This window comes from Erythrolamprus reginae, chromosome 2 (genome assembly GCF_031021105.1).
Source record: "Erythrolamprus reginae isolate rEryReg1 chromosome 2, rEryReg1.hap1, whole genome shotgun sequence".
In the NCBI taxonomy this organism is placed as follows: domain Eukaryota; kingdom Metazoa; phylum Chordata; class Lepidosauria; order Squamata; family Dipsadidae; genus Erythrolamprus; species Erythrolamprus reginae.
This window is the reverse complement of record NC_091951.1, coordinates 66,049,205-66,074,617: the sequence shown is the minus strand read 5'-3', so window position 1 is coordinate 66,074,617 and position 25,413 is coordinate 66,049,205. Positions and strand designations below refer to the sequence as shown.

The window sequence follows — 25,413 nt, the reverse complement described above, 5'->3', positions numbered from 1 at the left end:
TTTTAGGGAAGGTAAAGGGTTTTTGTAGACTTTATTAGATTGGGTTTATACCACAGGTACCAAACTCGATCGTGTCACATGACATCATGTGAAGTATTGCAACGTTTTTTTGCTTTTCCAGAGCCTGCATGTGATGTACCCAGCCTCCGGGCTGCCAGTTTGATATTCCTAATTTATAACAAACCTGCAAAGAACCCTCATTATTGTCGTCTGCAAAACCTGCATATGGATTTTTCTAGTTCATAGCAGGACAATTTTCCAAGGGAAGCCTCTTGTAAATGATGATGTGTGAATGTTTCTGGATTGCCTCTTGATGCTATTACTATAGCTTTTCAGTGAGGAATGGGACCTCAGCTCTCAGTGTGTGTTTGTAGTTAGAATTGCTTTGACAAACATTGAGTACAACCCACTGTGTAATGCATTTTCACAATTCAGTTTATAGCGCAAGTGAGAAATATTTCAAGCACTTTCTGTAAGTTTTTGAAATCAAAGTGCCATGGAACCTTACTGAAACCAGTAAGAATGCAAGCAACATAACCATGGAGACAAAAATCTTTACAAATAACAGGATATTTATTACCAATAACTTTAAAAAAGATTACATCTGCTAGATCACTGATAAATATCATTTACACTGGGGAGAAAAAACTACATATGCTTTTTTTCTTTTTTCTTTCTTTTCTGGGTTTTTTTGTTTTGTTTTTGTTTTTACATAGAAGTAACCATATCAAACAAAGAAAGGAACACAGCTTGAAATACTGACAATATTTCTCTCATTAGCATCCCTAACTTACACAAGTGGAAACCTGATTATGAGTTACTTAATAAATATATTTTGAATGTTTTAAAAGTTACTTTGCATGTTTTGGAAACAAAAGAGAAAAGTTAGAAGAAAATTTAAACCACCAAGAAGGACAAATTATAAACTTCAGTAGTATATTTGCAAAGTTGGGGAAAATAATTTAAAAAGTCATTTTAATTTTAATTATTGTTTCATCTGAGGATACTTACAAAATATTTCCCATAGTAACAAAAATCTTTTTCTATTAATATATTTTTTTGCAATTTTTTGCAATTATTCAGTGTTCTTGTGCATGCAGACAATTCTGCACAAGCAGATTTGTAGATGCAATACTGCAACTACATGCATTTAGAAGCCACTGTATTAGTATTAACAAACTCTGCTCCAGTAGTAGTTTTACTGCAATGAATGGCAATAGCATGAAAAAAGCATTATGGAGATTTGAATTCATTTGTCAGATTTTAACTGGGGGTTTATCAACATGATAGAGATGTAGATATGACAGACCCTGAAAGTTAAACCTTGATATTCAGAACACCCAGAATTAAACTATTTGAAATTCAATGAGATATCTATACATAAAAACTGTTTTTAAAAAAGAAAAGTCATTTTAGAGAAAAGTTCTGTAGAATATTACTAGCCAAGCAAGATCCTATCAATATAGAACACAGATAATTTATGAAACCAATCTATAAAGAATTGTAGGTTACATGTACCTGTCAAAATAAATTTATTTAGTAAAGAAAGCAGCATTTAAAGTCTTCAAGATTTCATGATTAAAATGGTGAAAAAGCAGAATGTTGTTCAGTTATTTAAATAAAAGATTAACATAAATCGTTGAACTGATAACTTTCAGATTTTCACCACACTTAGAATCTTGTCCGTTGCTATACAGTAGCAATTAAGAATGATGACACTAAGAGGAATGAATGATAATTTAATGTTTGTTCAATTTTATAGAAATGTAAATCAGTACATTCAGGTAAAAAAACGTGTTGTGTGTTACCAAAACATTACCATAAGGGGAAGAATGCTATGAACTGTCACAAAAACTAAAAGCATAGCCTGTTTTATTTGTAGTTTACTTATCTGAAAAAAAGGCAATCTTGTATGTTCACAATGGCATGATTCATCCCATTCTGTATATATCAAGGAGATCCCAAAAAGTTACTATGCTGAATTTTCTTTTTCTGTCTGCCTCTTGCCCTGCCTCATTCTCTAGATACCTATCCTGGTTGGCAAAGAGCATAATGTTTATGCTTTGTTATGGTTATCTATAATCTAGTTATCTTTCTTCTTTGCAGGGATTTAGAGCGAACCACAATGAGTTATAAGTGTTTTTTTCCCTTGAAGCATTGTATGAATTGTGCATATTTAGGTCTGAAGGAGAAGGCAAGTTTCATCAAATACCTGTGGGAATATTTTCCATGTCTAAATAGACACACACGTATACACACACCCCTGGAAAAATGGACTGAAGTTAAAAGAATTCATTGTGCATTCTTGTCAACTTATACAATCAATTTGAAATCAGTTACTGACAATTATAGCCATCTGGCCTGAAACATTCCAAACTATATATTTATGCAATGATAATGTCATCAATAGCATTTCATAGCAGAGGGGGGGGGGAAAGAAATCAGTATCTACATCATATATTAACTTTAAAAAAGTCTATAAAACACTAAATATATAATAAAAATATGCATATAAGGACATATGTAAACTGCTTTGGTAACATCGTATTACAGATGTTTTCAGTGCATTGCAGAGTTTCCAAGGAAACTTCAGACAAAGATATATTTGCTTTGAGGAAGTACTGTATAATGCCATTCCTAGAGAAGCATAAAACATTTTTTCCAGTAGTAAGATGTACTTGAACAACAATATTACTTAGTACTGGGTGGCTTCAAAACAACTAGCTAAATGTTGCTTAGTTATATTATAAACAGGAAGTCCTTTCAGTATTTTTTGTCATAAACTTGATCTTGCTGTGAGGGAAATCATTATTGTGCTGATGGCTGACAATGTACAAGCATTTGAAGTTGAAGCTCCTGACCCTCTCGCATAAGCATCTAAGAGAAGAAAGAAATCAGGATGTTTAATATATCACAACCTGAACAAATGAATGAAGCTTCTGCCTCAGATGTCATGCACACATTTCCACACAGCTGTTTCAGATAAAACGCTTTTATGCAAAGACTGCAAAAACATGCACATCATGTCTAAATGGGAAAAGATTATTTCAAGCTTCCACTGGTACAATTTTTCATCCTAATTAAGGAACAGCTTGTACAGCTTTCCACTATTATTATTTTTTTGTCGTTTTCACCATCTTTACTCTCTAAGGTAAAGAAAGTTTGAAGTCAGTCCTGGGTTCTTTTGATTTCAAGGAGATATCCATATGGTTTTCTAGCACCATTGTGAAAAATAGTTTACTCCTACTTTTCTCTCAGAAGTAACTGCAAGAATAGATTCTTCATAACCTTTCATACATTTTTTTATAGATCTGATGAAAATGTTTCTAGTTCACAAAGTCTTATTAATGAATTTGGGAATTTCAAAATGCAACAAGACTGCTCATTATGACAACAAATCTATTGAGTAAGGAAGTGCTGTAGCTCAATGTGCACAATTGATACCTTCAGAGTCCCTTGTTAGAGGCAAAAGAGGCAGTGACTATGAAGGATGCTATGTCATTTTAATTTTCTTCTGGCAGTATTATTTTAGATACTCTCTTATTTACCCTAAAACGGGAAGTATTCTGTCCTTGCAGAAAAATACTCTGGTCCAATGAATAGTTTCACCGGTCACAATTCAAAGTGTTGGTTATGACCTATAAAGCCCTTCATGTCACCAGACCAGATTATCTCAGGGACCGCCTTCTGCTGCACGAATCCCAGCGACCAGTTAGGTCCTACAGAGTGGGTCATCTCCAATGCCGCTTGGCGGGACCCAGGGGAAGAGCCTTCTCTATGGCGGCCCCGGCCCTCTGGAACCAACTCCCCCCAGAAATTAGAATTGCCCCCACCCTTCTTGCCTTTCGTAAGCTACTTAAAACCCACCTCTGCCATCAGGCATGGGGGAATTGAGATACCCTTTCCCCCTAGGCCTTTACAATTTCATGCATGGTATGTCTGTATGTATGTTTGGTTTTTATATTAATGGATTTTTAACTGTTTTTAGTATTGGATTATTATTGTACACTGTTTTATTATTGCTGTTAGCGGCCTCGAGTCTTCGGAGAGGGGCGGCATACAAATCCAATCAATCAATCAATCAATCAATAAATAAATATTCAGTGACAAATAAAACAAATACAGACAGCCCTTCACTTACAACAGTTCATTTAGTACTGTTTGAAGTTACAACATCATTTTAAAAAATGACTTATGACCATTTTTCACACTTATGATTATTGCAGCATCCTCATGATCAGATTATCAAAATTCAGATGCTTGGTAACTGACTCATATTTATCACCTTTGCAATGTCGTAGGATCATATGATTACCTTTTATGACCTTCTGACAAGAAAAATCAATGGGGGAGCCAGATTCACTTAACAACCATGCTGTTAACAACTGCAGGGATTCATTAACAATTGTGACAAGCATGGTTGTAAAATGAAGCAAAATTCACTCAATAAACATCAAACTTAGCAATAAAATTTTTGGGCTGAATTGTGGTCATAAGTCGAGGAATACCTGTAAGACAAATTGAAATGTTGAGTTGTATGGTGTTTCAAGAATATTTCAGCTTGTCTTTTTAGCTAGGAGGGAGAAGGGTGAGGCTTATTTCTCATGCACCCTGCTTTAGCATTAAAATTGATATCTTCACGTTTTCTCTAATTTTTGTCTTGCTGCATGGTTGTAATGCCAAATGGAAAGACCAACACCAGCCATCATAAAGCAGTAGTTATATGGAGCTGTGGTGGTACAGTGGTTAGAATGCAGTACTGCAGGTTCCCTACTCACAGCCTGGAGTTCAATCCTAACCAGCTCAAGGTTGACTCAGCCTTCCATTCTTTCGAGGTCAATAAAAGGAACCGTCAGATTGTCAGGGACACTATGCTGGCTCTATAAACTGCTCAGAGAAGCACTATGGCATGGTGTATAAAACTAAGTGCTATTGCTATCAGATAAGATGGCCACTGAAACATATTTTTCTAATAAATTTGTGCATGTTACATCTCATATCAAAACCAAAAGAATGTAGTTATCAGTTTCATCAACTTTACATACTATGATTTTTAATGATATGCACATATAAAATTGTAATCCAAAGTAATTATGCTTTAATACAATAATTTGAGCGGTTTCATATCTGTATTACTTCCAACAAGAAGATACTGTTTTATGTTAATCCCTACCATCTAACTTTGAAACTATGCTACATCTAAGGAACACAAAGATATTATCTTATTTTAATCACTACCAATTGAACTCTGAAACTATGCTACATCTATGGAACACTTCTGAGTTCTCTAGAAGCCTACAGATTTATTCCAGGACAGTCTGAAGTCAAAATCTGATAAGGAACAACAATAGTTCTAGTTGTCCAAGCCTCTTTTTAGTCAGAGCCATTTAGAATGTTAAAGATATTGGAGATAAAACAGATTTTATCTCTTCAGTCAGTTGCAAAAGTAAAAAGCAAAAAATAGAAATGTATGTTTTTTTTAAACTCATACACTTTATGCTTAGATAAACCAATATCACAAACAAAATACTCTTACTTGTTATCTTTGGAATTCGAATCTGTTCACTGCTGTTGCCGTCTCCTCCATCACTGATTGGCTTTATTTCTATGATATAATCTTCATCAAAGGGCAATGAAAGCTCCACAGATGTTTTGTTTGTCTCTATAATAGACATACTGTTTTGTCTATTCCATCTATAGAATACCTGCAACACATATTGGTTAAGGAAAATTATTGTGTAAAAAGTATTAGAAATAGTTTCTTTTTCTAGGCACAAAGCATCTTATGTTCTCTAATGAAAATGACTTGTTTTATGGGGAATTACACCTTCCTGTAGTTTAGAAGAAACTTCTGACACATGCTTTTATTTCCTGAAGCTGTTCTTATCTTCATTTAGCTTTGAGAGGTCAGGAGTTCGAGGAGATATTTCTCATCTTCTGGAATTTTGAAGGCTGATTAGAAGGTTGCTTCCATGACACAAATTTCAGGCTACTGAAATACATTGGCAATCTCAGTATTGTGCTCTGGAAAGGGTTCCTAAAACAGCATCTAGTGTTGCTAAAAAGACCAATCTGAGAGTGGAAATCCCTCCCACACTGAGGGCAGATCCATTCTGTCTCTTGCTTAGTCCCCGGATATTGCTGGTTCTGGGACTGCCTCTTTACCTCAGCCTGCCGAACAAGTGTCTCCTCGAAAAGGAGAAGGCCATGCTGCGTCTTTAGCCTCCAAACTAAACGATCAGAGGTCAAGGTTTCCCAGCTGTTGATGTCCATTCCCAAGGCCTTTAAAACTCTATTGCAAATATCTTTAGATTGTAGCTGTGGTCTCCCTGTGGGACATTTTCCCTCCACTAATTCACCATACAGGAGATCTTTCAGAATCCTTCCATCATCCATTCTTACAACATGCCCAAGCCAGTGTAGCTGTTTCAATAATGTATACATGCTATAAATTCCAGCACATTCCAAGACTGTGATATCTGGAACTTTGTCATGCCAATGATACTTCGGAGACAGTGCATATGGAAGGTATTCAACTAGTTTAGACTAGACTAGTTTAGGCAACTTTATTTTGTAGGATTTATACTTGCTGCACAAAATACTAAATGTTAATTCCTGGTTTTGATTAATGCCACTGAGACATAAGGAAAACATTCAGTTTTGCTAGGGGCCCACTACGTTCTTAGATATATTTAGTGTGATTAATTATTTTAATAAGGGGCATGGCGGCAACAGTGGACTTGTCTGGAAGGCTGGCCATGAGACCTAAGGATCACATGATGGAGGGAACTTCTGTTACTTGTCCCAACTTATGCCAATCTAGCAGTTCAATAAAGCATGTGAATGCAAGTAAAATAGGTACTTCTTTGGTGGGAAGATAACTGCATTCTGTGTGTCTTTGGCAAATAGTCATGCCAGCCATAGATATGTCCGGCTCTTTGGCTGTGAATCAGAGATGAGAACTGACCCCTAGAATTGGACATGACTGGACAGGTGAAATCTTTTAAAGCTAGAAAGTTAGTAATGGGCATAGGGATTACAGCTCAAATGAAGTAACTCATTGTGATTCTTTTATGAGATTTATTTTTTTGCAATTAAGTCACATTGATTGTACCAATAACCATATGTTTTCCTGCCTATTACCTACTTTGTATCCTTTCACTTCAGATTCATTATTTTGTGATTTAACTTGATCCCAGTTCAGTATAATTTTAGAGTCTGACGAATTCCATATAATGTTTCCAGGAGGCTGACTTGGAGCTGAATAAAAAACAGAAGTTTAAATATTATTAAGAATCAACATTTTTCTTACATAACATAGATTTGTCTGTAATGTATGTCAGGTGCTCTAAATAGAAGATGTACACTTTATAACAAATAGACAAATGTATGTATTAAAAATAACAGCATGTACCAACTGTTGACAAACAGGTGTATATTAAAACAGAATTGGATCACAATTCTGTAAACTGATGACAATTGGGAGCAAGCTGTGTTCTGAACAGAAAGCAAATATTCATTTTCCCTGGCCAGCTTTTAATTTTCTGTGTCACAATTATAAAATTAAGCCTGAATGAATAGCAGCGCTCACAGAAATATAATCAATTAAAATACATGTAGTGCTAATTGAATGACTGTTCAAAATTCTGATGATCCTGAATGAAGAGGACTTAAGTAAGGATCATTGTAGAGTGGCAACCATTATAGTGTGTCACAATCATGTAATCACCATTTGCAACCTTCACTGCTGGCTTTCAACAAGCAACATAATTTGGAAAGTTGACAGGAGATTGCAAATGGTAATCATGTGACCACAGGATGTGGCAACTGGGCAGGATTCATCTAATAATGATAGCTGGGATTGCTGGAAGTGCAGTTGTAGACAGCATGATCACATGAAGCTGCACTTAATAACCAAGTTGCTTAGTGACAGAGTTGCTGGTCCCAATAAATCTTGTTAATAGAGGACAATCTTACATTAAAACAAAAATCTTGTGTTTCTCCCATGCACCATACTCACGTGGCTTTTTGGTTGTGACATTTACTACGGCACTGGATGGTCCCATCCCTGCTGTGTTGTAAGCTTTGACAGCCAAATGGTATAAAGCACTGCTCTTCAAGTTGGTGATTTTTGCAAAAGTCTGATTGGTCATTGTTTTCATTCTTCCAGCTTGCTCTTCTTTATCTCCATGTTTCCAATATCTAACCTATGCATACATATTTAAATGTATCCTTATTTGAAATCTACAGCTATAAAGGTTTATAACCATCTGCATTACAATAACAAATAGAGGAAACTTTTAAGCTTTAAAGGAATCCACATTATGTAAGTTTACATTGATGCTACCAAATTTGTAATTGATAAAAACCAATTGCTAAAATTCATCAACATTGCTATTATTATCTTAATAGAAAGTTAATCATTTCCTTGGGTCAATTAGTGCCACTATTTCAATGTTAATATGTTCTATGTAAGCAAGGAACTTCCTTTCTATTTGCTTGGATTCTTGATAGATGGTTAAAATTAGGGATAAACACTTTTGATTTTATATCAAACAACATAGACGCTCTTAATACCTTTACAACCAAGAGGTTTTGCCATAATTCAAGTTTTATAGATTAATGCAACTTCAATATAAACAATAAAGTTTATAAACACCTTAGTTACTGAAGAATTTATTTTAGTACTTTCTTAGCTCTTCCTAAATCTTCATAGGGTTTGTATATCAAAAGGCAGCAGCCATTCTAAATATTTATTTCATACATGAAGAAAATAATCCCTTTATAGCAAATGTTACAACCTACAACTTCCTTTACATCACTTGATGTTCTATTTAGTGCTCGTTTTCAAGATAATGTACTCTCTACAGAACATAGAAATAAAAATTTCCATTTTAACTTTTAGTTAACATATTATTTTAACCTAATTAAAAATAATATTTGTTTAGTGCTTCTGTGAGCATGGGAACATTTGTAATATAGTACTCAAAATGGGATTTAGATGATATGATACGTAGTTCAAGGAATTAATGGAGGTCTAAGATTTTTATTTGCAGAATGATGCATTAAGAACTGCAGCCCTGTGGCCCTGAAACTCATTGATAGTAATTAGATTTTATTTCTTTTATTGCTTTTTTCATGCATCAAAAACCAATAAACATAAGCCACTGCAACCTGAATGAAAATGTAATGCACCTACCTCATAGCCCTGTATTCTTCCTTTGCTCAGGGTCTCTGGCAGCAGAGACCAAAATACTTCTATATCTGAAGCAGAAAGGCTTTTGGCAAAGACATTGGTGGGAGCTCTGGTTGGTTCTAAAAAAATAGCACAATAATACCAGTAATTTTGAAATCCATTAAGATAAAATCAGGTACAGATGGCCTTAGGCTACCTAAGAGCCTTACTCAGAACTCTGAAAATTGTGCTTAGCACCCAATCATTTAGAACAGGGGTCTCCAATGCTGGCTGAGGAATTCTGAGAGTTGAAGTCCACAGGTAGTAAACATGTAAAGTCTGAAGACTTCTGATCTAGAACAGGTGTTCCCATCCCCCGGCCCGGTACTTGCATAAATAGCATGAAAATGAACAAAGTTTCATCTGCACATGTACGGGATTTGGATTGCATACACAACCATTCTCCCCAGTCTGCAGAAGATACTTTTTATTCTGAAACCAGTCCTTGGCACCAGAAAGGTCCTGCTCAAGATACATCAAAATATTATGTAATATTTATTTATTTGTTTGTTTATTTATTTATTTATTTATTTTATTAGACTTGTATGCCGCCCCTCTCCGCAGACTCGGGTTGGCTAACAACAGTAATAAACAGTATATGACAAATCTAATGTTTAAAATAATTTAAAAACCCTTATTTAAAAACCAAACATAAACACAAACATACCATGCATAAATTGTATAGGCCTAGGGGGAAAAGGATAGTTCAGTTCCCCCAAGCCTGACGACAGAGGTGGGTTTTAAGGAGCTTACGAAAGGCAAGGAGGGTGGGGGCAATTCTGATATCCGGGGGGGAGCTGGTTCCAGAGGGTTGGGGCCACCACAGAGAAGGCTCTTCCCCTGGGTCCCACCAGACAACATTGTTTAATTGACGGGACCCGAAGAAGACCGACTCTGTGGGACCTAACCGGTTGCTGGGATTCGTGCAGTAGAAGGCGGACCCGGATGTATTCTGGTCCGATGCCATGAAGGGCTTTATAGGTCATAACCAACACTTTGAATTGTGACCGGAAACTGATCGGCAACCAATGCAGACTGCGGAGTGTTGGTGTAACATGGGCATACCTGGGGAAGCCCATGATTGCTCTCGCAGCTGCATTCTGCACGATCTGAAGTTTCCGAACACTTTTCAAAGGTAGCCCCATGTAGAGAGCATTACAGTAGTCGAGCTTCGAGGTGATGAGGGCATGAGTGACTGTGAGCAGTGACTCCCAGTCCACATAGGGCCGCAACTGGTGCACCAGGCGAACCTGGGCAAACGCCCCCCTCGCAACAGCTGAAAGATGTTTCTCCAATTTGAGCTGTGGATCAAGGAGGACGCCCAAGTTGCGGACCCTCTCTGAAGGGGTCAATGTTTCCCCCCCCAGGGTGATTGAAGGACAGGGTTGAGTTTGAGTCTGTTGACACCCATCCACACCCCAACAGCCTCCAGGCACCGGCACATCACTTCCACTGCTTCGTTGACTGGACATGGGGTGGAGATGTATAACTGGGTATCATCCGCATACTGATGATACCTCACTTAATCTTGAATCTCTAATTTACAGACTATGGGGCCAAGAATAAATTATTTCTATTCTCCTAGGTGTAAGAACAAAGTGATTCGTTCTTCCTATTAGGAGAATAGAAATAATTTTAATGGTGCCATCATCTCTAACATAATTTATAACTCAAGTCAAACTTGTTACCATCTTTTGGATGTAACTAACTTTTGCATTCACTATCAATCACATTAAATGCTATGTAAATGTTACATAACAGCAGAGTAGAGAATAATATCACATTATTTAGCAGTTACACTTTAATATATCTCTAAAATCTATTTGGTAAGGTGGATATTAACATAGAGTTGAGGGAAATGTACAAATCCTAAGATTGAATTTATGAAACCATGTGTGGCTACAGAAACAAATAAAAATGGCAAACAAGTGGAAGTTGTTGTTTAGTTCTTAAGTTGTGACAACTCTTTCTGACTTCAAGCATGAAGGATAACAGGCAATTCTGCCCTAAATTGTCTATTGGAGTTTGCCTAAATTCATATTCATTGTTGATGAAACTAACTATCTCATCCTTTACCATCCCCCTTTCCCTTTTCCCTTTAATTCTTCCCAACATCACAGTTTTTTTCAATGAGTCCTCTCTTCTCATTTCATGGCCAAAGTATGTTAAGCTGTAGCTTCAGTATCTGTCCTTCCAAAGAACAGTCAGGGTTGATTTATTTCAGGAAGAGGAATTAGTATGTCCTGACTATTTTCAGCTTTCAGATCTTTTGAACATGATTGCAATCCGGCTGAGCTGGGCTGACAATTTTTAAATCTGACTGCCAGCCAATTTTCAGAGTTTTAGGAAAACCTGACTTTGCATTTTGGCAAAACTGTATTTGAGATTAATTTGAAACTCTGGTGATGAGAGTCAGGTCTTTAAAGACTGAATTTGCACAGATTATGATTTACAACTGAGTATGATTATCTCCATTGTGGGGATTATCCAATTATGTAAAAAAAAAATCAAGAAAGATTTTATTGCTAAAATTAATTTAGAGAAAAATGTACTGCTATAGTGAGATAAGGGAATAGCTTATAATTAGACAAGATTAATTTGTGCTAAATTTCAGTACCATTCTTTAGAGAATAAATGCTCAACAGACATTAATTATGCATATCTGTTTATATGTACACACATACATACATACACATAAAATAGGGTTAGCTATTATCAAAAGGCTTTATAAAACATTATCACAATCCTAATGTAATTTCAGAATAGGTTTAAACTTAATATGCAAACATGCTACTGCATGTGCTGCCAACACTGATAATAGTGCCATTAAGCATTAAAATGAGAAATTAACATTTTAATTTGTGAAAATATTTTGACCCGAAAGGTCCTCTTAAACCTCTCATTGAGCAGTGTAACATAATGCATGTCTCAAATGAATTATCTCATTCTTCAAACAAAATGTCACCATGATTAATATTAATTTACAAGAGAATGAAACCTAAAATTGGGTACATGCCATTTCTTAGCAGCATATGTGGACATTAACAATAAGAGGGACGCAAGGCCATTTCGAAAACAACCAGCTTATCATATACTGCCAGATTATTTGGCTATGCTTACCTTCATCGGCTGAATAAACAACCGTGATAGAGCTGAAAGGACCTTCTCCTTTGTTGTTGTACACTCCAACTTTAACTTCGTATGGTGAAAATGGAGGTAAACTCTCATTCCGAAACACATATTTGGAGGCATCTGGTGAAACCACTACAGTCTGCATCCAGCTTATTGTACCAAGTGGTCGGAAGGCAACAACATAGCCAAAGCCTCCTCCATTCTGTAACTCTTCTGGCACTGTCTATACCAAGAGAAGAAACATTGAAACAGGTTGATGGATAGCTTGTGTTTGTTAAGAGACACAGTAACATTTATCCTAAAAAAAATTGAATAGAACTAAGTAGTTCACCGTGGAACACTTTTTCCTGGCAGAGGAAATAAGCACTCACTTTTTAAAGCATCCTATGCTTTATTGCTAATTTGTTTCAGACTGTTCATGTCCTTTTAATAGTCTATTTGCTTTTTGAAAAGCCTTTAGTCCTAAAATAGTATAAGTTAGAAGAAGAACAAACTATACTTATAAACATTACAGACAGTTAGTAATCAAGACCAAAGCATCTAACAGCCATCTGCAGAGAGACAATTGTACGTTTATTGTCTCCCATAAATGCACTAAATGTGATTTGATCCAAATAAAGGTTATACTCAAGAATCGAATAAACTGCTTATGCAGATGGAAGATTACTTTCTGCTTTATATAACAGCTACAATTCTTGACAACAATAGCTGAATAGCATCCTTCTTTAGCTCTGAGTCACAAATGTGAGAAAGGCTTCTATTACAGTATTTTTGAAGCAGAATAAGAAAAGGGCTTTAGCAACTTCAGTTATATTCTCATTCCTATGAAGAATATGCTAGGTCTTTTTTGATATGAAGATCTACGGTACATAATCAAGCTAACAGATCTACCTACTGTTCCGTACAACACCTACCTACCTACCAACCAACCAACCTATCTATCTATTGTTCCTATTTCTCATATTTATGGCTCCTAAGTCCAAAGAGACTGTAATACTTGGAAGCTGGCAAATTAAGATTCCAGTACACTATAAAGCAACAGCTGAGGCATATGGTGGTCATACATTCTGATGGTGTGACCGCACCATCTCAACTGGGCTCTAAAATTCAGGGACTTAATGCTGGTGGACTCCACATGATCTAAGACATCAAGATTGGAGATATGCCTTGCGAACAAATGCCAACATTATAGCAGTGTGTATTCATGTGAAATGTGTGCTTGATGTGTCTTCAGAAAATTTGTGTTTGATATACACTGCTCAAAAAAATAAAGGGAACACTTAAACAACACAATATAACTCCAAGTAAATCAAACTTCTGTGAAATCAAACTGTCCACTGAGGAAGCAACTCTGATTGACAATCAATTTCACATGCTGTTGTGCACATTCAACTTTGTACAAAACAAAGTATTCAATTAGAATATTTCATTCATTCAGATCTAGGATGTGTTATTTGAGTGTTCCTTTTATTTTTTTGAGCAGTATAGAGACCAAGATTCCTATCCACATACAAGAAGAGTACTCAACTCCTCTGTTCACAATAACATTTATTATTCAAGTAGACTTGAAATTTTAGACTTGGATAACCTTGAACTACGCTGTCTATGCTCTGATCCAAGCTTAGTACACAAGATCATCTATGTTAACATCCTACCTGTTAATCACTGTTTTAATTTCAATCTCAATAACGCTAGGGCTATCAATAGATACAAACTAAATGTAATCGGCTCTAATCTTGATTACAGAAAATACGACTTCTGCAATAGAGTAGTAAATGTCTGGAACACTTTTTCTGATCCTGTTGTTAGTTTCTTTAACCCCCATATCTTTTACCTTAAACTATCTACCATGGACCTTATACATTTCTTAAAAGGTTCCTAAGGGGGGTTGCGTAAATGCACCAGCGTGCCTACTGCTCCTGTGCTATTGTACCCATTTGTATGTACTCATTTTATCTGTTAACATATCGCTATGTTATGCTTCTTTGTATCTATTTATTTATGCCATTTTTAATGTGTCCTATTTCCTTGAATTTGTTGACAAATAAAATAAATAAATACAATAAAATAAATATAGGAGATAAGGGATAATCACAGCTCTGAGTTTTGTAGATTTTTTGATTTGTGAAGATAGGGATGTTCTGTTATTATTATGAAGCCATCTCAATCTCTAATTAGTTTTGCTGATCTTTGAGTCAATTTGCTTTCCTAAAGACCCAGCATTTGAGATGATGCTTCCCAAGTATCACCTGCCTGATGTAACCATTTCAAGTCACAGACAGTCAACTAATCACTAAGAAACAAAAGATTTCTCTCCTGAAGCCATATATCACTTACCTCCCATGTTATAACCAATTCAGATTTAGTACCACCACCTCCACTGACATTGGCCGGCGTGATTTCAGGAACTGGAAAAGAGAAGAAAAATATTGTACTGTAGCAAGCAGGCCAAAATGCAAATCCGGTGCTATAATAACTTATTGTAATGATTTTAGATATAAGTTTGTTAGGATTTAAGACAAATTCAATTAATTGAAATTTCAAAGCAATTTAAAGAACCAAATTTGCATTCCTATTTTTTTGAGATTTTTTTGGTATATTGTATATTTATAATTAAGATGAACTTGCTTTTCAATGCAATATTATTTATTGTGCTTTTCCTGCATAATTGCATTGCTGCAAATGTCCTGAATCTTCTTGCAACTAATGACTTGTCAGCTTTCTCAAACCATGGTTCATGACCTCAGGTGGGAAGTAACAGTGAGGGAGGTTTTAATTAATTTACATTAATGTATTAAAACAGATTGAACCTTGAACTTCTGAATATTGCTAAATTTAGAAAGGATTTTTTAAAAGGAGCCTCCTTTTCTGACAAAAGCATAAGGATTCTGTGAATTATTAATAATTCTGTACTATATTTTTGATGTTTTGCTATGTATTTTTGGTGTACCTGCTGCCCTTCATGGAATTTTGTACACTACATAAAAGTGTACATATTAAGTGTATTTACAAGTATATTTTAAGTTTTTTATGTAAAAATGTTTAAGAGAAAAGATATTTTATTTTGAAAACAATTTAAAAATGAGTAAAACCATATCCATACAAAACTATTGGTTCATTTAATCTTTAATGTGACCAACCCATTATGGTCATAACTGGCATCATTTTTATATTAAATGAATTTCTCCCATAACAATTTATGCCAAATATGTACTTTATTGAGTATCAAGAAATATTTATTGAATTTTTTTTTCTAATTCTACTTACGAGCCTCTTCAGTTCTCCGTTTCTCTGATGGTTTGCTTGGCTCCCCAATCCCAATAAGGCTGGCAGCTACTATTCGGAATTCATATTCAACCCATGGATTTAAGCCTACTACCGTTGCTGTAAATGTATTTCCATCAATGACATCAGGCACTGGAAGAAATGTTGTAGGTTAGAAAAGAGAGAATGAAAAAAAAATTGTTGTATAATTGAAAAACCATTATATATATATGATTTTAAACATTCAAAATTTAATGCTGAAGAGACACAGCAAGCAGAACAACAGAACAGAAACTGAGTAGAAATAAGAGACTCTTAGGCTACAAAATTTAACTATGAGTTGGCTGATCTCATTTTTCATCAATACTGAAATTTATGGTTAAAATCAGGGCAGAAGAAGTGCTAATAAGTTGATTGTTATAATTGATTAGTTATAAATAATTTGACAGAAATAAAAAAAAACATAATTTGGGGATTCGGTGCAAAGGGCTAAACAAGAAGCTGTCACCAGACTGAATAAAATTCAAACAAAAAAATGAAATATATTGAACAGTATTGAACAGTATAATGAACAGTAAAGTAAGGGATGACTGCAAGGTTTGCAACGAAACTATAGAATTGAAATGAATGCTGTATGTACAGTATTAATGCCCAAGGGGGAAAAAAATCTTAAAATATGAATGTGGTTTGCCTGCTAAGCAGCATTACCACTTGTTTAACCCCAGTGCGAAGATTCCATTTGTGCCCAACATAGGAAGAATAGCATTGTTTTGTGTTGAGAACCAAAGGTAGCTTGCTCATACTAGCATGACAGGCAGAAATCTGACTAAAAAGATAGAGTGTTAACAATAAATAAAATTTGATAAGAGCAGTACAGCTTTATTCCAGACGCAGAGGTGCAGGTTCATTTTGCTGTTTAGCAGGCAATTAAGACATGTATGATTGGGAAACATCTAGTGTATGCTTCTCAATTTAATGAAATGAATAGATTTGAGTCATGGAATGCTATGATCAGGCACATAATAAGTATACATGTGATGGATATAAAACATATATGACCTTAAATAGGATGATTCAACAACAAACAGGGACTAGGATAAGGATGGGCATTGGTTCCTTGTTTAATGTATTCATTAAATAATGTTTTAGTGAAATTAGAAGTATGTTCATTAATTATCTAATTTTGCATGTAAAGGTGCTGTGTTTTGGGGGTGAGAACTGCAATTATTGCTGTGAGCCGTCCCGAGTCTACAGAGAGGAGCGGCATACAAATTAATTAATTAATTAATTAATTAACTAACTAACTAAATAAATAAAATATATAACATAAAGAACCTGGTTCTGAAAATTAAGATGTAACATTTCTGGGTCAAAGTGTGTCAAATGATCGAGAGTTATAGATACATGATAAAAATCCCCAAACAAACCCTCAACTAGAGAAATAAACACAATGAAAGGACATTTACTAAAGATTATAAACTTTAAGGAGAATTATTAAGGTGTGTAAATGCTAATGTTAGTGGAAAGTACGTGGCCTTTTAAGAGTAGTGTATATTTTTCAAAAGAAGCAAAAAGAGTCGGTTATAAAAGCATCTTTCTGCCCACTTTGACACAAGTTGATTGTATCAGAAAACGCCCCCAAAAAGCTGAATGGAGCAGGAACATGATACTTAAGCATGTTTACAGAGATTCTCGGCCATCCAGGTTGTGCCTGTCCCAAAGGTGCTTTTTCCAGAGGCAATTGGACTTTCTTTGTTTTTCCTTGAAAGGAAAAGAAAAATAAGTCTAGTTGCCTCTGGAAAAAACACCTTTGGGACAGTAAAGAAATAATGTGTGGTGAAAGAATATGGATAGAATACAAATGGAATTAAGTTGGAGCGAATTGATATAAATTAGATTTAGTTACAGTTCCTTTTCTTTTTCTTATTTCTTATGCTTTGCTGTGCACTGTTCAATATTGCTTACCATGAAAGGGAACAACATGATGAATATGAACTTGTAGGGATTATTGATTTTCTTACTTTCTCTTTGAAGATCATCGTATATACTGTATTTTATCAAGTTTATCAATATTACATTTCATAGATTCACTCTGACTTGACCATTTTGTGTATATAGAAAAGTTTAAAAATCACACTCTGTATGCTTTAAAGTGCTTGTGTACCTGTATTTACTCCTTGCCATCCAACAGAAAACGGGGTCCTTCCTTGAATGACGTATGTTGTAATGGGACTGCGATTATCTGTTCCTGGTCTCCAAGAAACCTGAGCGGTAGTGTCTGTTATCTCATCAATTGTCACAGCTTCAGGAGGACCTGGGGGACCTGTTATGAAACATCCAAAATAAACAAAAACACATTTTAGTTCCCCTCAGTGAGACATACATAGCAAATAATAGCCTGCAGAAGTAATCCACATTTAAGATGAAGAGTGGCAAGACTTTCCTGTTCAATTCTAAGAAAAAAAATGGTATTATAAAAATCTGTTCTTTGTAGAAGGAACTGCAGGAGATCCAGATACAAAATATATTGTCCAAAGTAGCCCAATGATTTCAATGTTTGATCCGTTCTACACTGCCTATTTTCACAGAATTTTCAGCACCCATGATGGTGATGTTCACTTGAAATGTTTGGGATATTTTGGGCATTATCTTTTTGATTTGGATCAATTGAAATTCTGTTATAAAACTTTCTTTGTATTCTATGTGTATTCTGCATAAACTTTAAATACAGTTACTAAAGTTATTTTATTTTAGAGACATGTGTTCTTTAGCGTAAGAGACACAAGTATTATTACTTTTGCCCATGTAAAAGAACTCAAAAAATATTTTCTTATACAGCGGCTCAGTTTTTAAAAATGGTATATAATTTTAAAAAAAATGAAAAAAAAACATTTACAATGATGAAAAAGACAAAATGTTTAAATTCCTAAAATTTTTAATCTGAACTTAGAATGTTATCAGTAAGAATGCTATAGACTTTCTATATAATGTTATTCACTTTCTTTGGGAAGTCAAGCTGAACCCTAAAGGCTCATTGGTTTTATCTTTTCAGATAAGTGTGCCTTAGCCTGAAACACTTATTTGGTGTAATCTTTGCATGTCTTCTTAGAAATGGAAAGTTTCAATGACATCCTTATATTATCTCTTGTGAAATATGGCAGTGAGATTATAAATGGTTAATATTTGGGGGGGAGTCAAAATGATTGCATGAGATATTTCACAGAATCAGGTTTGTTTGGCCTTTTTTCATGAAAACTGTGTTGTGGATACTGTCTTATCTAGCTTGGGGACTTCTGCTGACCTGTAGAAAGGTAAAGGTTTCCATGTTAGTTGTGTCTGGCTCTAGGGCATGATGCTCATCTCTATTTCTTGGCTGAGGGGGCCAGCACTGTCTAAAGACAATTTCTGTGTTCATGTGGCTATAGCCTATAGGCCACATGAACACCCACTAAAATGGTACCTACTTGCATTTTTATGCTTTCTAACTGCTAGGGTAGGCAGGAGCTGAGGGAAATAATGGGAACTCATCCGTTGCATGGAGCTCGGGTCTTGAACCTGGGCTGTCAACTCTCCAACTGACATGTTCAGCGCCTTTAACTGCTGAGTCAATGTGCCCCCTCAGTGCCGACCTGTAATACTGTATTTTTTTACTAGGAGATGGTCTGTTGCCCAACTGGCCATGTGATTAGAACAAATCTGAGCAGCAAGGGCAGAGAAATCTATTCACTGAGGATTTCCCCAGATCTGGAATATTCTTATTTTAGATATTCACCAAAAGCCAATAGAATGATTTTCTGAATAGAAGACTTTATTAGTTAGGTTTTTTTTTACTGACTGGTGATCAACATATGAGAAGCAGTAAGAATTTCTCATTCTCTCTATCTCTTGTTGCTGGTTTGCCAATTGCCCTCCATACAGTAACATAGCTGGGAATCATATTGGTTACACCAAACTATACCCCTAAAGATTGATGTAAGTTTATTAGCCCAATAATTGTATTTCGGTGCCCATGGAGGCTTCATCCCATTCCCCTCTATTTGGTACCTTGTTTTTGTTTTTTTACATTCCTTTTCCCCATATCCCACATTCTGGAGGTCTTCCATTCCTCAGGAAATAGATGGGAAATCTCTGTTTTAAGGGTGAAATCATAGTGATGACTGAGAGTTGAAGTCACAATTTTAGCTGCTCTTTTCAAAATGTTATTGAAAATGAAACTTTAAAAATAAAATAGATTTAACATTTAATTTTTTATTTATTTATTTTATAGTACAGGCTATACTGTCAGGAACTTTGACATACAGAATTAAATAAGCCTTAACAATACAGCTTGAACTGTACATAATATTCCATAAATCAATTATTGACAAAGCATGCAATTTATTAAGTTTTCTAATGATTCTAGCTTTGGTATGAACACAAATTGCTATGATATATATACTTATTTAGTTTACTAAATATACAGTGGTACCTCGTGATACAAACCCCTCGTGATACAAACATCTCGAGATACGAACCTGGGGTTCGGAAATTTTTTGCCTCTTGTTACAAACTTTTTCCGGCTTACGAACCCACGTCAGATCGCAAAATGGCGCTCCGCTGGGCGCCGCCTGGCTGTCACCTTCTGAAACAGCCGGGGGGCTTCTTGGCATTCTCCTGAACGCTGAACCCGGAAGTTCGGCAAAAGTTCGGGTTCCGGAGGCCGCCGAGAAGCGTCCGGCTGTTTCAGAAGGTTACAGCCGGGCGCCGCCGCCTAGCAGAGCACTGTTTTTGCAATCGGCAGTGGCGTTTTTGGCCGATCTGGAAGCTGAAACGGGGGTGGGGAATCCCAATAGGGAATTCTATGGGCAGAGCTTTGAAGTCACGAAGACATCCTTCCCGGTCAGCTGAAACATGGCCTCCAGGAAGGACGTCTTCGTGACGTCAAATCTTCGCCTATGGAATTCCCTATGGGATTCCCCACCTCCGTTTCAGCCTCCAGATCGGCCCAAAACGCCGCTGCCGATTGTAAAAAAGGCGCTCCGCTAGATGGCGCCGCCCGGCTGTAACCTTCTGAAACAGCCGGGCACTTCTCGGCGGCCTCTGGAAACCGAACCCGAACTTTTGCCGAACTTCTGGGTTCGGCGTTCAGGAGAACACTGAGAAGCCCCCCAGCTGTTTCAGAAGGTGACAGCCAGGGGGGCGGCACTTCTTGGTGGCCTCCCAAACCCAAACCCGAAAAGTTCAGGTTCGGGTTCGGGAGAACGCCGAGAAGCCCCCCCAGCTGTTTTAAAAGGTGACAGCCGGGTGGCGGCACCCAGCGGAGTGCCATTTTGCGATCCCCCCCCCTTGCACACATTAATCGCTTTTACATTGTTTCCTATGGGAAACATTGTTTCGTCTTACAAACTTTTTGCCTTACGAACCACCTTCCGGAACCAATTAAGTTCGTAAGATGAGGTATTACTGTATATGTTGGGCTTGCAAAAGACAAATGTTATGTAATTTCAGTAATAACATTATGAAATGTTCTAATGTCACCTTAGGCTGAACTTACTCAAAAATAAACCCTCTGAATTTATTGGAACTACTCTTTAAGTAAGCATACACCAAATTATGATCATAGTAAGTTTCCATCATCTATTGATCATTAGATCATGCGTGTATAGTACCGTGTCTCCAAAAAATAAGACATGTCTCCATAATAAGGCCAATTAGTCTTTATTTATTTATTTATTCAACTTCTATGCCGCCCAATCCCGAAGGACTCAGGGCGGCTTACAAGAACAATATTAGTACAATAAAAAAATACAAAACAGTAAAAGAAGTTGAACAGTTAGCTAAACTTAAAACATAACAAACTAAAAAAAATTAAAAAAAATTAGCTGAAATAAGCCCCACCCCAAAATAAGCCTCTCCCAACTACTTTCTGGGAAAGTGGGGACATGCCTGGAGCTGCTCTTTTTGCAGTGGGCACTCTCTTCTTTTTGCTGGGAGAGCAATAGCGAAAGCAAGCAAGAGGCAGATGAGCACACACCCTGTGGGACTAGCTAGGCTCCTCTGGGCTCTTCCTATGGCAATTTGAAACACACTTCTGCCTGCAAGGAAGATGAGACACACATCCTCGCCACCTCCTTGAAGGCAGGGAGCACGTTTCAAAATGCAGCCAGAAGTGCGCATTTATCCATCTCTCTTTTTCTCTCCTGGCCAAAAGAGTGCCTGCCTGAGAAAGAGGGTCTCCACTGGGAGAGTAAGAGCAAGTGAGAGGTGGGTGCACACTGGTTCGGCTTCCTCTGGGCTTGTGGGCTTCCTCTGGCAGCGTTTTGAAATGTGCCCCTGCCTGCAAAGAGGTGGCGAGGCCGGTCGTGTACAGTGAACCCAGAAGCTTAGGGCTTGAGCATCAGACGGGCACATCCAGCCCATCCTTGTCGCCACTCCTTTGGCTCTGCCTTTTGCTGCTACCTCCCTTGCTTGCTCACTGCCTCGGGCTGCTCATCCTCCACCTGCCTCGGGCTGTTCATCCTCCACTGATGCAGGTGATGGCAGGGAGTGGGAATCCCATGCAAGAACAGTTACCCATTCCTCAGTGTTGTGTCCACTAACCCTCCCTGCCTCCAGCTCTCGAGAAAAGCAGGAGGAGGAAGAAACTCTCACCGGCTGCCGGAGGCAAAGCACCTGCCTTTCCTCCTTATTCCTTCCCCACTTCTCTCTCGGCAGGAATCTTTTGGCTGCATGCAAGACATCTTTCTCTCTTCCAAACCACCAGAAATTAGTCTTTGTGAGACTCATTGAACCTGTGCAGCCTTTGGGAAATAAAGGGGAGAAAGATTTCTTGCATTCAGCGTGCAGCCCAATGGCTCCTTTTCCTGATGTTGTGTCTTCAATGCACTCTTCTTGCTGAGAGAGACGGGCGCAATTGGAAGAGACAAGGAAGTGTGTGCCTAACTGCTTCTGCCACTAAAACCTGGCTAGAAGTCAGCTCAGTTTCCTCAGGCAGCCCACAAGAGTTTCTTCCCTCCTTGGCTTGAGAGCCAGAAGTGGGGGATGATCAGTGGACATAACACCAAGGAACGCAAGGGAGCTACAAGTCCCAGGTAGGACAGCCATCTCGTGGCCCACCCCACCCTGAGCTACCCGACTTGCCACCATAGCAAGGCACATGTCCTACCTGACACCTGTAGCTCCATCTCATTCATTGACAATGTGTCCAAAGAAGCCCACTGCAAAAGAAAACTTATTGCGAGTTCGAGAAGTTTGATTGAACTTGTGAGAAATTTTATTTTACAGGGGACTTCTCTGGAAATAACGCCAAGGAACATGGCGGAGCTACAAGTGTCAGGTAGGATGTGTGTCTTGCAGCCCAAAATGTCCCATCTGATAGAAACGAGTCTCTGTGAGACTCATCACACCATCGCTGCTGCCTTGTGAAGCAGGACTCTGCAGACCTTGTGCTGTTGCATGCACAGAGGGCAGCAGGACTCCACTGTGCTGTCCCTGCGGCAGTCCTCCAGTTTATGCATGCAACAGCACAAGAAGCCTTGCAGAGTCCTGCTCCATGAGATGGTTGCGGAGAGCCAGCCACTTGGCTAACGCCAAGAACAGGGAGGAAAGGCGGCGGCAATGGGACATCCAGTCCTACATTCACTGTGTACTGCACCCACCCAAAAATAACCCTCTTGATAATCAGGCCAAGACCATATTTCGGGGTTCAAAAAATATAAGGCCCTGTCTTATTTTCGGGGAAACATGGTATATTGTGGTTTATGATCTTATATCTTTCACCCTGATGCTATTAAAAATGGCTGCTTAAAGCTGTGAGAATGAATAATTTGAATAGAAATGGAATAGAGTTGGAAGAGACCTTGGAGGTCTTCTAGTCCAACTCCCTGCTAAGGCAGGAAAGCCTACACTACTTCAGACAAATGGTTATCCAACATTTTCTTAATAACTTCCAGTGTTGGGGCATTCACAACTTCTGGAGGCAAGTTCTTCCACTGATTAATTGTTCTATCAGGAAATGTCTCCTTCGTTCTAAGTTGCTTCTCTCCTTGATTAGTTACTACCAGGGTGGGCTACTGCCCGGACTGGGGGGGGGGACACGCAGTGGGGAAGCAAAAATGGAGTTCTACCCCAGAGTACCCAATTTGCATGGAAAGATGTTGAAAGAAAATGCAGGGCATCCTGCATAAGCCACACACACAGTGTGGTAGTAAAAATTTTGGTAGCCCTTCGCTGGTTACTACCCATTGCTTCTTGTTCTACCCACAGGTCTTTGGAGAATAGTTTGACTCCCTCTTCTTTGTGGCAACTCCTGAGATTGAATGTGTTTGCTGGAAGCATCTAGCACAGTCTTTCCAAGAGTAGATTCCATAGTAACATATCAAATGTAACATGTAAAAATATAATTAATGGGATTTGTGCCAAAGATTGTAATTAAAAAAACGATTTGACATTAATAGGAGGTCTTTGGTTAACTAAAGAACTTAGCTTTTACTGAGGTGCTACAGAATGCTTTAACAGAATAACAGAGTTGGAAGGGACCTTGGAGGTCTTCTAGTCCAATCCTCTGCTCAAGCAAGAGATCCTACACCATTCCAGACAAATGGTTGTTCAGTCTCTTCTTAAATGATGGAGTACCCACAACTTCTGAAGGCAAGCCATTCTATTGGTTAATTGTTCTTATTGTTAGGAAATTTATCCTTAGTCCTTAGGGTTTTTTTTAAAAAAAATATTGTTTTAAACCACACACAAGACAAAAACAAACATATAACAGTTACTTGGATTAATTACAATCCCATTTCCATAAAATGTTATTATCAGAGTCCTTAGTCCTTTGTTTTGAATCATCTGCCAGTTAATTTTGCTAAATATGATGGTGCAACTAAATTTGTACACTTAAATGAAATTTCAATTACAATGACAAGGGAGTTTTAGATTAAGTTAGACTCTAACTCATTTGGTTGAATGAACATCAGTAACTGAAAGGAAAGTTTGGCTGGTGTTTCCTTTTATCCACTAGATGGTGCAGTGTGGCTAGAAAATGGAACGCTAAAAAAAATTCCCTACAACTCCAGATGCAAGAAAAAAGAAATTCACTATGTTCACAGACCTCTATAATGTATTTTCTTCTAAAAGGCTCCTAATAAAATGTAAGATTATTTCCTCTAAAATGATGTATATACTTAAGAACTTCAAGTATTACAGACTTTAAATATTTAGCAGCCTAATTTCTGAGTATTTAAACTGTTCACTGAACCTTATTCTCATTAAGTGGAACATGAGTTTACGAAAGCTACAATATATCTTAATTCCATGAGGGAGCAGCTAATAAACTGCAGCTGCCTTTTTAAATGGACAATGAACATCTCTTCCATTCTCCCAACTCTCATCTACTCTATAATAGCTAGGCTAGACTAGGAAGTCTTGCACTCTGCTTTTCAAGGAAAAAATATAAATAAAAGAAATACACTGAATTAAAGCAGAAGCATTATACAGGATTAGCTGCCATTACAAAATAAATGTGAGCAAAATCTGATCAGGGTATTCACCTGATTGATACAGAGTTATTTCTTGCATTTAATAGTTTCAAGTTTCAAGTTTCAAGTTTTATTGGATTTATATGCCGCCCCTCTACGAAAACTCGGGGCGGCTAACAACAATCATGAACAATATACAATAAAATCCAATACTAAAAGCAAATTAAAATCCCTTAATATATAAAACCAAACATACATACAAACATACCATGTATACAGTTGTAGCGGCCTAGGGGGAGAAAAAAGTCTTAATTCCCCCATGCCTGGAGG

At 37.2% G+C, this 25,413-nt stretch overlaps 1 protein-coding gene across 3 annotated transcripts in view; it reads right to left on the bottom strand.

The window, feature by feature from the left end:
* Positions 1–1,725: 1,725 nt before the first annotated feature.
* LOC139160418 (contactin-4-like) overlaps positions 1,726–25,413 on the bottom strand; it is a 296,056-nt gene continuing 272,368 nt past the window's right edge. For 2 of the 3 annotated variants that reach the window (XM_070738254.1, XM_070738256.1), the window contains 10 exons: positions 19,676–19,759; positions 17,796–17,954; positions 15,635–15,784; positions 14,705–14,775; positions 12,356–12,590; positions 9,200–9,315; positions 8,021–8,207; positions 7,148–7,260; positions 5,537–5,705; positions 1,726–2,877 (listed from right to left, as the gene is read on the bottom strand). In XM_070738254.1, the coding sequence (XP_070594355.1) occupies positions 2,777–2,877; positions 5,537–5,705; positions 7,148–7,260; positions 8,021–8,207; positions 9,200–9,315; positions 12,356–12,590; positions 14,705–14,775; positions 15,635–15,784; positions 17,796–17,954; positions 19,676–19,759 (1,385 nt within the window). In that variant the 3' untranslated portion in view covers positions 1,726–2,776. The remainder of the gene's footprint in view (positions 2,878–5,536; positions 5,706–7,147; positions 7,261–8,020; positions 8,208–9,199; positions 9,316–12,355; positions 12,591–14,704; positions 14,776–15,634; positions 15,785–17,795; positions 17,955–19,675; positions 19,760–25,413) is intronic. The other variant, XM_070738255.1, reaches the window with a different exon arrangement.